At 37.7% G+C, this 15806-nt stretch overlaps 1 protein-coding gene across 9 annotated transcripts in view; it reads right to left on the bottom strand.

Moving 5' to 3' along the window:
* Positions 1-2952: 2952 nt before the first annotated feature.
* LOC149205269 (uncharacterized) overlaps positions 2953-15806 on the bottom strand; it is a 525377-nt gene continuing 512523 nt past the window's right edge. Inside the window, exons 6-8 of one of the 9 annotated variants that reach the window (XM_089393433.1) lie at positions 4432-4509; positions 3683-3839; positions 2953-3213 (exon numbers count right to left, since the gene is read on the bottom strand). In XM_089393433.1, coding sequence (XP_089249559.1) covers positions 3704-3839; positions 4432-4509 — 214 coding nt within the window. In that variant the 3' untranslated portion in view covers positions 2953-3213; positions 3683-3703. Of the gene's footprint in view, positions 3214-3517; positions 3840-4431; positions 4510-15806 lie in introns of those variants that run through there. The other 8 variants (XM_089393434.1, XR_016251865.1, XM_089393438.1 and 5 more) reach the window with 8 other exon arrangements.

Here is a 15806-nt window from a genome sequence, read left to right as displayed (position 1 = left end):
GAAGATTGATGTGGTTAGTATTCACCCTAAACCTATTGCCCACGAGATACTGTCAGAATTCGACCAATGCATGCATGATAAGGAGGCTGTCCACTCTGAAGCAGAAGGGAGTTGCGAAGCTCAAACCAAGTTTATATGGGCCTTACAAGGTGACTAGGCGAGTTAGAGAGGTGGCCTATGAGTTGGAGCTCCCACCTGGGAGCAAGGTGCACAATGTATTTCATGTCTCATGCCTAGAAAAGGCTTTGGGACAACATATGACAACAGTTACTGATTTACCCACTTTGGATGATGATGGGCATTTGGTGTTGGTATCAGAGGCTATTTTGGAGGTGAGAGAGGAGGTTAAAGAATAGAACAACTCGAGAGTTTCTGGTTAAGTGGAAGGACTTCCTAGAGGAGGATACCACTTAGGAAGGGGAACAAGTACTCTAGTACCCATCACTGCAGTTGGTTAAGGACAAGCAACATTTGGGCGGGGAGGACTGTGATATTCCTACGTAGCAATTTTGTTAAGTAAATTACCATTTTTGCCAATTTTGAAGTTTTTCCATCATAGACTTAGGAAAAGTGGGTTAGGAGGACCCCACTTGGCATTTTTGGCTTAAGGAGGCTCCAACATAGGAAAAGGAGGCAAATTGAATTCCTAGTGGAAGGTGGGGGCCACCCCACGAGGAATACACACCCCTTGGATAAAAGCGCACTTGTGGAGAGAGAGGGAGAAGAAGGGGTCAATGTATGGGGCCCACTTGGAGAGAGAGAGAGAGCTCAATGATAAACAAGACGAGAAAGCATCATTAGGGGGATTTTCATCATTTGACAAACAAAATCTGTTGTACACTTGAGCTGTTGATCCAAGTCTACAAAATGTTGTTCAACCCACGAGATTTCCGAGGGGAGATCTCAACTCCTTCAATGGACCTCGAGTGCCACCCCAAGGAAGCCTTTGTTAATTTGTAGAGTTGTTTCAGAGGAATTCCACAGGGAGATTCAAGCTACTTTGGAGCAGATTGAGTGCAGAAAGGGACCACATACTCTTGTGGTGAGAGCTTCAAGGAAAAGCTGGTTTCGGGAATTTAGGGGCACATTTCCTTGGTATTTAGTAACATTTTTGCAGTAGTTTGGTGGGCAGATTGGGTGGCCATTCCTCAAGTCGGATTTCTTCTTCCTAGGCATGCGCAGAGGTGGCTTGATTGGGCCTACCAAGTCACTTGACGAGTGCATTGGTTGTGGATGCTTGACTGAGAGTTTGAGGCTGAGTTTTGCTAGGGGACATGAGGAGAATTATTAGAGGGTAGTCTCAGCTATTTTGGAGGTCTTTGGTAGGAGATTCTCAAGTAGTGTGAATTCCCAGCTAGAGGAGGAACTCACACTAATTGGGGGTAATTTCAGAAGGTTGGAACTAGGCTCAACCCATTCTGGGTCTTTGTGGGTTTGGTGAGGAGAGCACATAGTTAACTTTTCATAATTTTCTAGGCACTCTAGAGGGGTTAAACAATAGTCCCTTCCCAGCCAACAATAACAGATTCCTTGTGTCAGCGCAGAGTTTGAAGAGGAAGTATTTTCCAGCATCTGGGCAACACATTTTCTCACCTGGGGTTCGTTGAGCTTGCTTTAGCAAGGCTAGGTGCACATATTCCATACATATATTGTACACTCCTCTTTGATAATAAACTGGCTCAACTTGGCCCAGTTTTTGGCTAAATTTATGGATGTCTAATTGCATGTGGACTTTTTGTGTTGCATGCGGTGTTTTTGTTTTGATTATCACTGTTAATTCCTAGCATGAATATTACAACTGCTCATCCAGTAATTTGGATTTTAATTCATATTGCACAAGTAATTTGACCCCTAAGGCACCAGTCTTTAGTTAATAAATCCAATACATTTAATCAAGTGGTGCTTAAATATCTTAACTTGCCAATTATTGTCAACCAAGTTGCTAGGCCATTTAGTTGTGTCCCCTGAACTCATCATCTCATCCATAGAGACTACCCCCCTTAACCTATTGTAGGGAGACAACTTAAACGGAGAGGGTCAGGATTAGAGTGACAACCCCTGCCTTGAGCGTTGTCACAAATCTGGGGTATAATTTGGATGACAATAGTATCAATGAAGCAATTGGAATGTACATTCATGCTCCAAACTTAAAAAATAAATTGGTTGAGTTATTGTTGGTAATATGTTGAGCAAGAGTTTTTTATTTGAATGCATGGAAAATGTTTGAATAAATGTCTTCTATCATAAAGGTTCTCGTCTTTGCATATAAAGTGTTTGTGAAAATCTATGAAAGAGAATTTGAAAATCATTACAAGATTATTGGTATATTTTGGTTAAGGGCATTACATAATTTAACAAGGTGTCCTAGTAGCAATAAAAAACACTTACTAACTTCATATATCCTTCCTCAATAACAAAACTAGAGGCATCTAAGTTTTACCAATAGAGGGAACTCAATTGCAATTTGATTGACCAATGCTTCTACACTCTTTTGCCTCATCAAAGTATTTGGTGCCATATCCAATAAATCATCTCTCAATAATTGGTAGCTCCTTGACCAATTGGAAAAAAACAACCATAGAGGGAAACCCTTTCACAATACCAAGAACTTTGTTGATCTTTACCCCACTACATTAATCTTCGTACTTAATCTTCCTTCACTGGTGCATGCAAGTGATTACTCTCTACCCTATCGAATAAGAGATAAACACACTTGCATTTTTCTTTTACTTATGTTATTATCTTATTAATTGTATGCTATTTTCGTTTGCATATAGTTGTGTGATATGATGACTCTTTCAATTATGAATCAGTGTTTTGATTTGTTAAGGTATAATTAATTGGGTGCAATCAATATTCGTTCAATTATAGTGGTATATGGAACAAGTTATAATTTTACCATTTTCATATTCTAGGTATAAGCATGTTCTAGTTTCCTTATTAAAAGATTAATTTCATACACTACAAATCTAAGACAATTGGTCTACAATCCTAAATCTGAAAGTGAAACGGGTAAAACAGTGACTCCACATCCTGGTGAAACTTAATAATAAAAGTTCTCTTCCACTCTATATGCTAAAGTACAACCTATTGTTTTCGTTAGCTCCATATACACAATGAAGCTTTAGAGCACCTTATATAATCTTGGAACTCACTGGTATACCCCCTTGAACTCTCCTTTTTAAGATGTCAAATATAGCATTTTGTTGTTACCTGTTGTAAACAAACCACGAAGGAATTAAATTTTACTTAACTGTGAGTATATCTCTAAATGAGCAGTGGCAGCGAACAATAGTTACCAATTCTTTTACATGTCTAGCATAACAAAATTCATTCATTGAGAAGAAGTGCAAATATAAAGAGCTCCTATGAAACAATAAAATAAGTCGTCAAGGCTGTATGGAAGCCTTCCATGTCACATTTATCATTATGACAAATTACTATATATAAGTTACTACCAGAACTTACTGGGCAAGTAAAAAATGATGCAAGTTCACTCTTATTTCAAGTATGAACATCTACATAACATATAACGATGAGAACATTGAGGATTAATAATCTAAGGAATGAAGTTAACAAATGCCATGATTCACATATACACAATGCAAAATGAGGTAGCAGAAAATTGTGTGAAAGAATTAACTTAATTAAAAAAATTAATAGAAATGGACAAAAAAATCACATTTGTGTCTTTCAGAAATTGTTATTGTGTTGGCCTGATGTTAGGTGCAAGGTACCAGTCATAAGGAAGACCCGAAGGATCTCCAAGAAGATCATTCCTATCATCTATTAGTTGTGTCTTCCTTACATATTTGCTCCAAGAATAATGTATTAAACACCTGCCAGAACCAACACACATGAATGCCAATTAGTTCATAGTATTACAGGTAAATAAGTTCTCTTTGGGCGCAAAATCTAACTTAAATTCCAAGTTTAAGTATACATGTCAACTTATCTAAAAAAACTGCTAGATGTTCACTTCTAAAATTTTGAGCAGGTATCACATTTCAATTCAGTGTGAATCTCTCTCTCTGCTTCTATATTATTTTAGCATGGATTCCACACTGCCTGGTTTAAGCAAAAAGGTTTTCCATTTGGTCACAAGGTTCAATGAAACTGCCAATGAGGGTAATCATTTGTTTGTTCTCAGAAGCACATTAAATGTGGTTAAAAAGCTTGTTAGAGCTTCTTTCTGCAGGCCCATTCACCCCTTTCACCGTCACTTGTGCATATAGTAAAATATAGTGTGAAAAATATATGTGTGCAACCAATGGAATCCACCAAAAAGGTTTTACAATTATTTTAGTAATTATTTTCTGCTCAAATATCCTCCTAATCTATTTTCTAAGCATTCAGTATTTCCATCTGAACACAGAAAAGCCTAAAGAAGGTACAAGAGTCAAGACAAAGGAAGACAGAAATTTGACTAACCATACAAAAACTGCAACCCCACAAAGGGAGACAAATAATGAAGCTGTTACTTTGGAATCACCTGAATACTTGATCCATCTGCAGAAAATAGAATTAGTAAGATTTATTTACTAACTATTGCCTCTGCATACACTTCAAAATCTAAAATAACAAATAAAAAAAAGCTGAATCGGGTTTGATTTTTCATAGAAGTATTTAGTTGAAAATAGTTTTCTCTGTCCTGTCACAAGCATGGTGATGACTTAAAATAAGCAGCACCAATCAACCACAAAATGAGATCTTGAATGTGCAGTGAAAACTGAATAATGCTGTACCTTTCCTCCAAATAATCCATTTAATGGTGTCAAGATAGCAATAGTTCATAGAGCTTCAAATCAAAATCTTAGTCCCAAGAGAAATAACTTTAGGAATGACAAAGGAAAAATTTGATCAGATTCCAGAAGCACAGGATTAAGAAAAATCAGTTTATATAAGATTTGTTTTCAAACCCCATAAAAACTGTACTTAGGTACCATGATCTTGAAACTAACCAAAAACTCCAGTAGACTAAGACAAGGTTTTTGAGAATCCCTTAGCAGTTATGAGGATTCATGATTGCACATAAATAGATGGTTTGGGATCATTATCAAAATATAGTATTCCTGCTGTAGCTTTTGCATTTTATCCCCTAGGTGACATTACCCTTTTTCCTGTATTGCCTCGAGGATGCTTTCTCTCTGGAAATATTCAAGAACACCAAGAGATTATAATGTCCTTGTAAAGTTTTCCATGCTGTATTTGTGCTACAGTGTAGATTTCAAGTCCATAGTTCTTAATTCTAACTATATACGTTAGAACTTTAGGGTTTGAACCTTCAAGCATTTTGGCCTCCATCCATCTATCTATATATACACACTTTACTAATTCAGAAGGCCAAATCAAGGCTTATGATGGTGCATTTAGAAAAACAACCATTTCCTCTTATAGAGGTGAGTAATAGTTGGACATGCATAACTCTTCTATTCCAAAAATAAAAATAAAAAGATAAGTACTTGAATAAAAATTTAATGTTGTATCGTTTCATTGTGAACCGTGAAGTGGGAATTGTGACTATGCCTAAGGTGTTGTGATATTGCCTAGGGCATTATGACATGCATTGGGAACCATGAATTTTCCTAGAGAGTTGTAATATACCAAGGAAAAAATTCAAGGAAAAATTTCCACAAATTTTGAACCATTTCTCTGACATTTTTCTACAAACGCTTGGCATGCAACATCTGGAAAATTCTTTTAACAAATAGTTCATAACTTCTGTCAAACATTTCATGAGCAAAATCAGATAAATGACTTCATCCAAAATTCTGAGGCAAAATCTGAACTTTATTGTGTGGGATTTCCAATGATTTCAAAGCTAGCTCAAGCAAAAACTTGGGACTTGCTCCAGCATATGTCAAACTTTCATGTCCCTTCTCAAATACATTTGTAATAGGGTGTTTCTACACACTTTTTGCACAATTTTGGCTAAGGAAGAGAACCCATCATTTTCGACTTAGGGACTTAGGAGGCAATTCGACTTTATTTAGTTGCTAGTGGAATGTGGGGGCCGCCCACATGGGAGTTCGAATTGGCCCATTCGAATAGCTTGGAGGGAAAGTCAAATAGGTGGATGGAGGGGCTCATATGAGTCTAGGGAGGCCCAAGGAGTTATAAGGAGGGGGCAAACTCCCATTTTGGATTCATTCTTACACCTTGCAATCAAAATTACTTGATTGTTCGCTCTGCTGTTTAGCTAAGTCAACCGACTGTTTAGCCACGAATCCCTCAAGCGGGAGATTCAGCCTCTACTTCATGGGACCATCCGTGCCCGCCCTAGAGAGGCAATTCCATAAGTATTTCAGGAGTTCCGGGAGTGTGTTACAACACTACCATTCAACCACAATAGGGAATGTGTATTTATGGCTAGCTAGAGAAATTGGAGGGGGAGTTTGGAGCTATCAGTGATCAAGCATTTGCCGGGAGAGTTAGAGGATTGGGAGAGCAGCAAAGGGCCAGAATTTCTTGTGAGTTTCAGAGTCAGCAGAGCCAACATCTTAGCAGTTCGAATTACTGGGCTTGGGAACAACGTAGAGGGCTAGTCCAACAATTTTGTGGAGCTAAGGAGCAGGTGCCATAGGCCGAAAGCCCATCCAGGAAGTTAGGGGATTGATAGCAGAGGTGAGCCTAGCACTTTGGGTCCATTTCTGGGAGGATTTATAGGCAGATTCCAGTAGACCGAGTTTTGCAGTTGCAGCTGAAGCTGGGCTCCAAGGGGGTTAAATTTCATAAATCTAAACCAGCTAAAATCCTTTCTGGGTTTTTTCTGGGTTTCAGGCAAGGATCACACTCCTAATTTTATAGAATTTTATGGGAAGATCTAAGGGGTCAAACAAGGGTCCCAACCGAGTCAGCAACTAGGGGAGCTAAGGGGAATTTGGGCCAAAATTCCGAGGTCAATATTTGGCCAATTCCTTCTTGGGGTTTTCTAAGTTTAGGCCAAGGAGCAAGGAGTTGAAATCTCATAATCGTCTGAGCACGAGAAGCAGTGATTCCAGTGCTTCGAAGTCAATAGAGAATACAGTTTTCTGGAGTAGCACAAGTCAGTTTGGTGTAGCAGTCGTAGCATCCTTCAGTTCAGCATTTTCTCACCTGGGTTTTGTCATGCTTGTCCATTGAGACTGTTGACCTCTACTGGTCAACTACCCATGCAGTACATCCCCCTTTTTTTGGCAAAAAGGGGCAGCACCTGATCAGCATGTCCGTGCCATCCTGCCATCATCAGCAACTTGATCTTTTTGATTGTAAACCCAGTCTGCATGTATTGATTGTAAATAATCTTAGCAGACATGAGTCATGTATGTAATTTGCCTAGGTGGACCTAACTTTTTGATGATAATCTACGTCCCGGAAGGTTTTTCGTCTCACCGATCCACGGATCGGCAGAGTTTTCCTTCAAACCTGACCCCAAAGCCGGGATTGATTTTGTCATTGGAATTTTAGGAGAATCCTAGTGTGTTGATCTGCTAGATTATAGTTGTGTCGCAGAACTGGGTGATTTGTGAGGGTCTATGTTAAAGGGGTTTTCTCCCTTAAGATGTAAATTGTAAAAGTCATGATGTAATGTGTCCTGAGGGTTGAAAATTGTTTTAAATCCCCTCATGAGTCCTAAGTCCTAGGTCCTAGGTGATGTTTCTGAAGGCTTAGTTCGATGATCCATTTTAAAATGAATTAAAAAATTAAAAAATGAATAAAAATAATAAAATAAGTAAAAATTAAAAAATGAAATAAATAAAAAATAATAAAAAAATTAAAAAAGTAAAGCAAAAACCCTAACTAATAAAATAATAATATTTTAAGTGAATAAATCGACGGATGAGATCAAGAGATGTCTTGATCCTCATCAACGGTCGAGATCATTTCTACATGGATCACTCGAACTAGCCGTTGGAGGCATTTCCTTTAAGTAGGGTGCTAGGGGTCATTTCAGCGGGATCTGACCGGTGAGTCTATATTGAAAAAGCTCTCTTGTAATCTGATTTTCTGGTTAATAAAGAAGACTTTGGGGTCCAAATCTGGCCGGTGTTACTCTCTGGAATTGCTGTGAGATGTTTATTTTTTTGCATATTTCAGTTTTCAGCTGTTAATAATAGCTTGTTTTCAGAGTATTGTGAGTACAGGTATCTTGCTCACTTGCTAGGGTTTGAATGTTGTAGGGTTTCTGGAATAATGGCAGGTATCTCCATTATAACCTGAGATCTAGCAGCATTCTCTCTCTCTTGCTGATGGTTGCTTGAGATGTGCAGGAAAACCTTTCTGAAGGAAATTGTGGGCGTTTGGGGAAGTTCTAGGCTGAACCAGCCGACTCCCACAGGCTTTTCTTTGCAGAGCCCAGCTGATTTTGCCCTGGGTCAATCATTTAAAGTTTATTTCATATTTTGCATGAGAGATTTTCTTGCTGTTCACAGCAGAATTCAAGTTTTTCTGATATTTCGAAAATATTACTGCTGTTATTGCTAAATCTGGCATTTCAGGGGCCACAATCTGTAAATTACTAGGCTGATCTAGGGTTTTAATTTTTGCTTTATGCAGTTTTTATTAGGGTTTAGGGTTTTTAGGTTTCATTTTATCACATGAAAATTTTCGAAATTATTTTTGGCAGATCTGTTTGATTACGATACTCAGTGCGGTCTCCAAAAGTGTTTGTCTCAGCCGGAACTCCTGTTGCAGATACCTGCTTAATTCTGGGGCAGTTTCACATTTTTGACTGCGTGTTTCCTTAAATCACTGATGCCGGAAGCCGTGTACTTGCAGATTTGTTTCAAGTTTCATTGAGTAAACCATCGTTTCTGTGTGATTAAAGGTAGCGAAGCTGTAAGTTAAGGAAGTGTGCAGCGGCCTTGGCTGACGGGAGCATATTCAAATCGAGGAAAGATAGCAAATACGCGTGGGGAAAAAAAGGCACAACTGGTAAGATCGCCCTTCAAAACGCATCGAGACTGCCACCATCACGTGAGCATTTGCGAGCCGGACCTGCGTGAGTACCTGCGAAGTGTTGACGGCAGTATCTTCAGTAGATGAATCCGCATACGAACCTGCAAAAAACACGCAAACCCTCAGATTGCAAGACCAAGCATCGAGTTCTCCTTGTCCACCATCGAAGATCTGCAAACAAATTTCTATCACGCACCTCAGGCCTTTCATATCCCTCTGCGTGATGTTAAAGTCTGGAAACGGCGTGTTTCAAAGCAGCGTCTGACATAACTGAGCAGCCGAAAAACCAGGTATCCGCCATCGTTCTATGCACAGATTTCGCTGAGGGATGTCGCGTGGTTCATCAAGATTTTAATGCTCAGCGTGAGTTTATTTCTTCAAGCACCTGCCCATCACGCGCCTCAGGTAATAAATATGTATCGTTTTTGACTTCTGCTCAGAGGTATCGTAATGCCCAGGTAAATCGATTTTATCTTATGGTCATGTATATCACTGCGTATTTGTTTTGTTTGATTTACGTTCATGTTAGCGTAGGGTTTTCAGGCATAGCTCATCGTTGGTCTCATTTATTTACTTTAGATATAATGTGTTAGTCGTAGATCTCTAGGGTTTAGTTGTAGATTTTTTTTTTATTAGATCTAAATTCATTTTTTTAGTTTAGTCTAGCGTATTACTTAGTCTTTTACATTTGGTATTTAAAAAAAAAATAAAAAATAATAATAAAATTTTCTTTTTTTAGTTGTTTTAGACTTTAGTTTAATTTTCATAATTGTTAGATTTTAGTTTAATTTAGATTAATTTTAATTCAATTTTTCTTTAGATTTATTTGGTAATTTTTTTTTTTAGATTTTATTTATAAAAAATAAAAAAATAAAAAAAAACATAAAAAATAAAAAATATAAAAAAGGATTTATAAATTTTTTTTTAGGCTTAGTTTAGTTTTTATGCAGTTAAGTTTTAGATTAATTTAGGATTTTTTGTTTAAAATTTTTGCCTGAAAATCATAAAAAATTTTGTGGGAAATTATTTTTGCCAGTCTCAGGAACTTTCACGTTATATGTTTTATGCTGAGATGCTAAATTTTCAAGTTTGAGACACGAAATATGATATCTGGTTAATAATTTACGATTCTCGTGGTGGTTTTAAGCATTCATCTTTTCGAAGTTTTCAATTGCTGGATATCGTTTTGGTCATGTGATTTAGCTGATGATAGATGGTTGCTGTTCATGGTCCATGTTTTTATATCATTTAACAAGTAATCGTCTTATCCGCAATCTCTTAAGGCACTGGTCTGCTCAATTAATTAAATCTTTTTAGTGCTTATCCTAATCGTGTCTCGTGTCTCCCAACCAACTGGTCGACAGTTGGCCTCATCATCTCACAGGGACTACCCCCCTTAGCCGCGGGAGACAGGCTTAAACGGAGGGATCGGGGATCAGAGTGACAGCCCCCGGTCCGAGCGTTGTCGTGTCAATCCGCGCGACAACATTTTTTGGCGCCGTTGCCGGGGACACTTTGTTCTCGGTGTTTCAAACGACAATCATTCATCTTCTCATCTTTCTCATCTCTCAGTTGAGCTGGCAGATTCAATATTTTGGCATCTTTTCATCACATATCAGCAGCGCCTCTTGGGTTTGTTTCCTGTTTGGGTGGCGACTCCACTTTCTCATTTTTTCCCAGACAAGAAGCTTTCCTCATATCTGCTTGTGGTTACCTTTTGGATCCTAGAATCAGATTCATTGTTCAAGTGGCGACTCCACTTCTCTCATCTCTTAATTCTCTTGAGCAGAAATCTCTTTCTATCATCCATTTGATCCCTTGTTGTTCATCATGGATTATTCATGTAAACCATGTCATTTTACTAATAGTCTCCATGATCTTCCGAAAGAGGCCATTTCTAAATTATTTAAGTTCTCGGGTGATGATCCGGTTGCTGTTAGACATCATTTAAACATGTTTACTTGTGTAATGACCATATATTGTAGACTTCCTCAATATAATCATGAAGATTTCAAGATGCGTCTATTTGTCCATTCTTTAGAGGGTGATGCCTTGAATTGGTTTAATAATTTTCCTAATGATTTTTTCACTTCTTTACAAGACATTCTCAATGCTTTTAAAGATAGATATGATAGTCCAAACAGCTTGCCTTCTGCCCCTAAAATTGTGCAACAGAAAGAAAGAGTTCAAGATCAGAATGTGTCATCAACCGGAACTATTGCAGATCAAGTTCATGATAGTGAAAAATTAGGGATAAATGACAATGAAAAGGAAGAGCAAAAGCAAATAATACAAGATTTAATGATGCTGGTGAAAAATATGGAGAGCAACCAAACTAATCTTATCAATGATGTTAAAACTTTACGCACCCATCTGGAAAAACGTAATAAGGAGATTGAGGACACGCAAAATCAGCATGTTAAGGAAATTGAGGCCATGAAAACTAAACATGAAACAGAAATTGGAAACATGCAAGCGAATCATGAAGAAGAAATAAATTCCATGCAGCATTGCTTGATGAACATAAAGGAAGAAAATGTTAAAGTAATAAAAGACATGGAAGAACATCATGCCAGACAAATTAGTGCTATAAAGGTTGAACACTCTAGACAGATAGATGCCATTAGAATACAGGTTCAAAAGTTTCAGCAATTGGAAAATGAAAGAAACCAGATAACATCAATAGATCAGGAGCCTTCTCATTTGTTGCAACAAGCTCCATCTTATTATGAGGAGGTTATTAGTTCAGTTGAAAGATGGTTGATTGAAGATGGACTTAAGAATGATAAAGATCAGATGCGGGCTAAAGAGAGACATATCACACATACTTCATCTGATAGTTTCGAGACAGAAAGTTCCAGCTCATCAGTAATTCATCCTGCCAGAAAGAAAAAGCGCAAGAGGAAGAAAATGAGAAGAAGATTTGACGCATCAGACGGCCGCGAGCTGCTTGATTTTCGGATAGGAAAAAGTCCTACCATATGCAAAATTGGACATGGCACATCCGACAAGCAGCCGACAGATTTGCCTGAAAGCAGGCAAATGCTCAGTATGCACTATATTGAACACATCTGATGCCGTGGGGCATTTTTTGTATTGTATTTCTAACTCTACTCCTCGTCTTTTCAGCGTTTCATTTCTGTTTTAGGATTAGATTTACTTTTCATGTTATTAGATAGTTAATAAATGAAGAGCTTTTATGTGCTTAATGTATATGCTGATTTTTTGGATGGACGCTACTTATTTTTGTGTTGTATGGATGCAGATTCTGGATTCTCACATTCCTGCAAGCAGCAACGTGTCCCCAAGTAGAGCCAGATGTTGACCTCTACTGGTCAACTACCCATGCAGTACATCCCCCCTTTTTTGGCAAAAAGGGGCAGCACCTGATCAGCATGTCCGTGCCATCCTGCCATCATCAGCAACTTGATCTTTTTGATTGTAAACCCAGTCTGCATGTATTGATTGTAAATAATCTTAGCAGACATGAGTCATGTATGTAATTTGCCTAGGTGGACCTAACTTTCTGATGATAATCTACGTCCCGGAAGGTTTTTCGTCTCACCGATCCACGGATCGACAAAGTTTTCCTTCAAACCTGACCCCAAAGCCGAGATTGATTTTGTCATTGGAATTTTAGGAGAATCCTAGTGTGTTGATCTGCTAGATTATAGTTGTGTCGCAGAACTGGGTGATTTGTGAGGGTCTATGTTAAAGGGGTTTTCTCCCTTAAGATGTAAATTGTAAAAGTCATGATGTAATGTGTCCTGAGGGTTGAAAAATGTTTTAAATCCCCTCATGAGTCCTAAGTCCTAGGTCCTAGGTGATGTTTCTGAAGGCTTAGTTCGATGATCCATTTTAAAATGAATTAAAAAATTAAAAAATGAATAAAAATAATAAAATAATAAAATAAGTAAAAATTAAAAAATGAAATAAATAAAAAATAATAAAAAAATTAAAAAAGTAAAGCAAAAACCCTAACTAATAAAATAATAATATTTTAAGTGAATAAATCGACGGATGAGATCAAGAGATGTCTTGATCCTCATCAACGGTCGAGATCATTTCTACATGGATCACTCGAACTAGCCGTTGGAGGCATTTCCTTTAAGTAGGGTGCTAGGGGTCATTTCAGCGGGATCTGACCGGTGAGTCTGTATTGAAAAAGCTCTCTTGTAATCTGATTTTCTGGTTAATAAAGAAGACTTTGGGGTCCAAATCTGGCCGGTGTTACTCTCTGGAATTGCTGTGAGACGTTTATTTTTCTGCATATTTCAGTTTTCAGCTGTTAATAATAGCTTGTTTTCAGAGTATTGTGAGTACAGGTATCTTGCTCACTTGCTAGGGTTTGAATGTTGTAGGGTTTCTGGAATAATGGCAGGTATCTCCATTATTACCTGAGATCTAGCAGCATTCTCTCTCTCTTGCTGATGGTTGCTTGAGATGTGCAGGAAAACCTTTCTGAAGGAAATTGTGGGCGTTTGGGGAAGTTCTAGGCTGAACCAGTCGACTCCCACAGGCTTTTCTTTGCAGAGCCCAGCTGATTTTGCCCTGGGTCAATCATTTAAAGTTTATTTCATATTTTGCATGAGAGATTTTCTTGCTGTTCACAGCAGAATTCAAGTTTTTTTTCTGATATTTCGAAAATATTACTGCTGTTATTGCTAAATCTGGCATTTCAGGGGCCACAATCTGTAAATTACTAGGCTGATCTGGGGTTTTAATTTTTGCTTTATGCAGTTTTTATTAGGGTTTAGGGTTTTTAGGTTTCATTTTATCACATGAAAATTTTCGAAATTATTTTTTGGCAGATCTGTTTGATTATGATACTCAGTGCGGTCTCCAAAAGTGTTTGTCTCAGCCAGAGCTCCTGTTGCAGATACCTGCTTAATTCTGGGGCAGTTTCACATTTTTGACTGCGTGTTTCCTTAAATCACTGATGCTCGAAGCCGTGTACTTGCAGATTTGTTTCAAGTTTCATTGAGTAAACCATCGTTTCTGTGTGATTAAAGGTAGCGAAGCTGTAAGTTAAGGAAGTGTGCAACGGCCTTGGCTGACGGGAGCATATTCAGATCGAGGAAAGATAGCAAATACGCGTGGAAAAAAAAAAAAAAGGCACAACTGGTAAGATCGCCCTTCAAAACGCATCGAGAATGCCACCATCACGTGAGCATTTGCGAGCCGGACCTGCGTGAGTACCTGCGAAGTGTTGACGGCAGTATCTTCAGTAGATGAATCCGCATACGAACCTACAAAAACACGCAAACCCTCAGATTGCAAGACCAAGCATCGAGTTCTCCTTGTCCACCATCGAAGATCTGCAAACAAATTTCTATCACGCACCTCAGGCCTTTCATATCCCTCTGCGTGATGTTAAAGTTTGGAAACGGCGTATTTCAAAGCAGCGTCTGACATAACTGAGCAGCGGAAAAACCAGGTATCCGCCATCGTTTTATGCACAGATTTCGTTGAGGGATGTCGCGTGGTTCATCAAGATTTTAATGCTCAGCGTGAGTTTATTTCTTCAAGCACCTGCCCATCACGCGCCTCAGGTAACAAATGTGTATCGTTTTTGACTTCTGCTCAGAGGTATCGTAGTGCCCAGGTAAATCGATTTTATCTTATGGTCATGTATATCACTGCGTATTTGTTTTGTTTGATTTACGTTCATGTTAGCGTAGGGTTTTCAGGCATAGCTCATCGTTGGTCTCATTTATTTACTTTAGATATAATGTGTTAGTCGTAGATCTCTAGGGTTTAGTTGTAGATTTTTTTTTATTAGATCTAAATTCATTTTTTTTTAGTTTAGTCTAGCGTATTACTTAGTCTTTTACATTTGGTATTTTGAAAAATATAAAAAATAATAATAAAATTTTCTTTTTTTAGTTTTTTTTAGACTTTAGTTTAATTTTCATAATTGTTAGATTTTAGTTTAATTTAGATTAATTTTAATTAAATTTTTCTTTAGATTTATTTGGTAATTTTTTTTTTAGATTTTATTTATAAAAAATTAAAAAAAAAACATAAAAAAATAAAAAATATAAAAAAGGATTTATAAATTTTTTTTTAGGCTTAGTTTAGTTTTTATGTAGTTAAGTTTTAGATTAATTTAGGATTTTTTGTTTAAAATTTTTGCCTGAAAATCATAAAAATTTTTGTGGGAAATTATTTTTACGAGTCTCAGGAACTTTCACGTTATATGTTTTATGCTGAGATGCTAAATTTTCAAGTTTGAACACGAAATATGATATCTGGTTAATAATTTACGATTCTCATGGTGGTTTTAAGCATTCATCTTTTCGAAGTTTTCAAATTGCTGGATATCGTTTTGGTCATGTGATTTAGCTGATGATAGATGGTTGCTGTTCATGGTCCATGTTTTTATATCATTTAACAAGTAATCGTCTTATCCGCAATCTCTTAAGGCACTGGTCTGCTCAATTAATTAAATCTTTTTAGTGCTTATCCTAATCGTGTCTCGTGTCTCCCAACCAACTAGTCGACAGTTGGCCTCATCATCTCACAGGGACTACCCCCCTTAGTCGCGGGAGACAGGCTTAAACGGAGGGATCGGGGATCAGAGTGACAGCCCCCGGTCCGAGCGTTGTCGTGTCAATCCGCGCGACAACAAAGACAAGCCCAAGTGCACCATTCTATTTTACTATTGTATTTTCTCCTGAAGAAGTAATAAAATGGCTCAACAGTTCTCTATTTCAATGTTTCCATGGGTGCTTAATGTTGAAGTTTCTAAGTCTAACAGTTAGAAACCCTCCATGTACTTTCTGATTTATTCCTTCCTACTTGTTCTGATTAATTAACAAGTTATTTACCATGTAAATACTGAAAATAAGCACAAGTACATGCTCAAC

Source organism: Pinus tabuliformis, chromosome 1_2, assembly GCF_031772625.1.
Source record: "Pinus tabuliformis cultivar Carrire ecotype Pingquan chromosome 1_2, CPIR1, whole genome shotgun sequence".
Classification (NCBI taxonomy): Eukaryota; Viridiplantae; Streptophyta; class Pinopsida; order Pinales; family Pinaceae; genus Pinus; species Pinus tabuliformis.
Note: the sequence above shows the minus strand (reverse complement) of the source record. Positions and strands in the feature narration are given on the sequence as shown.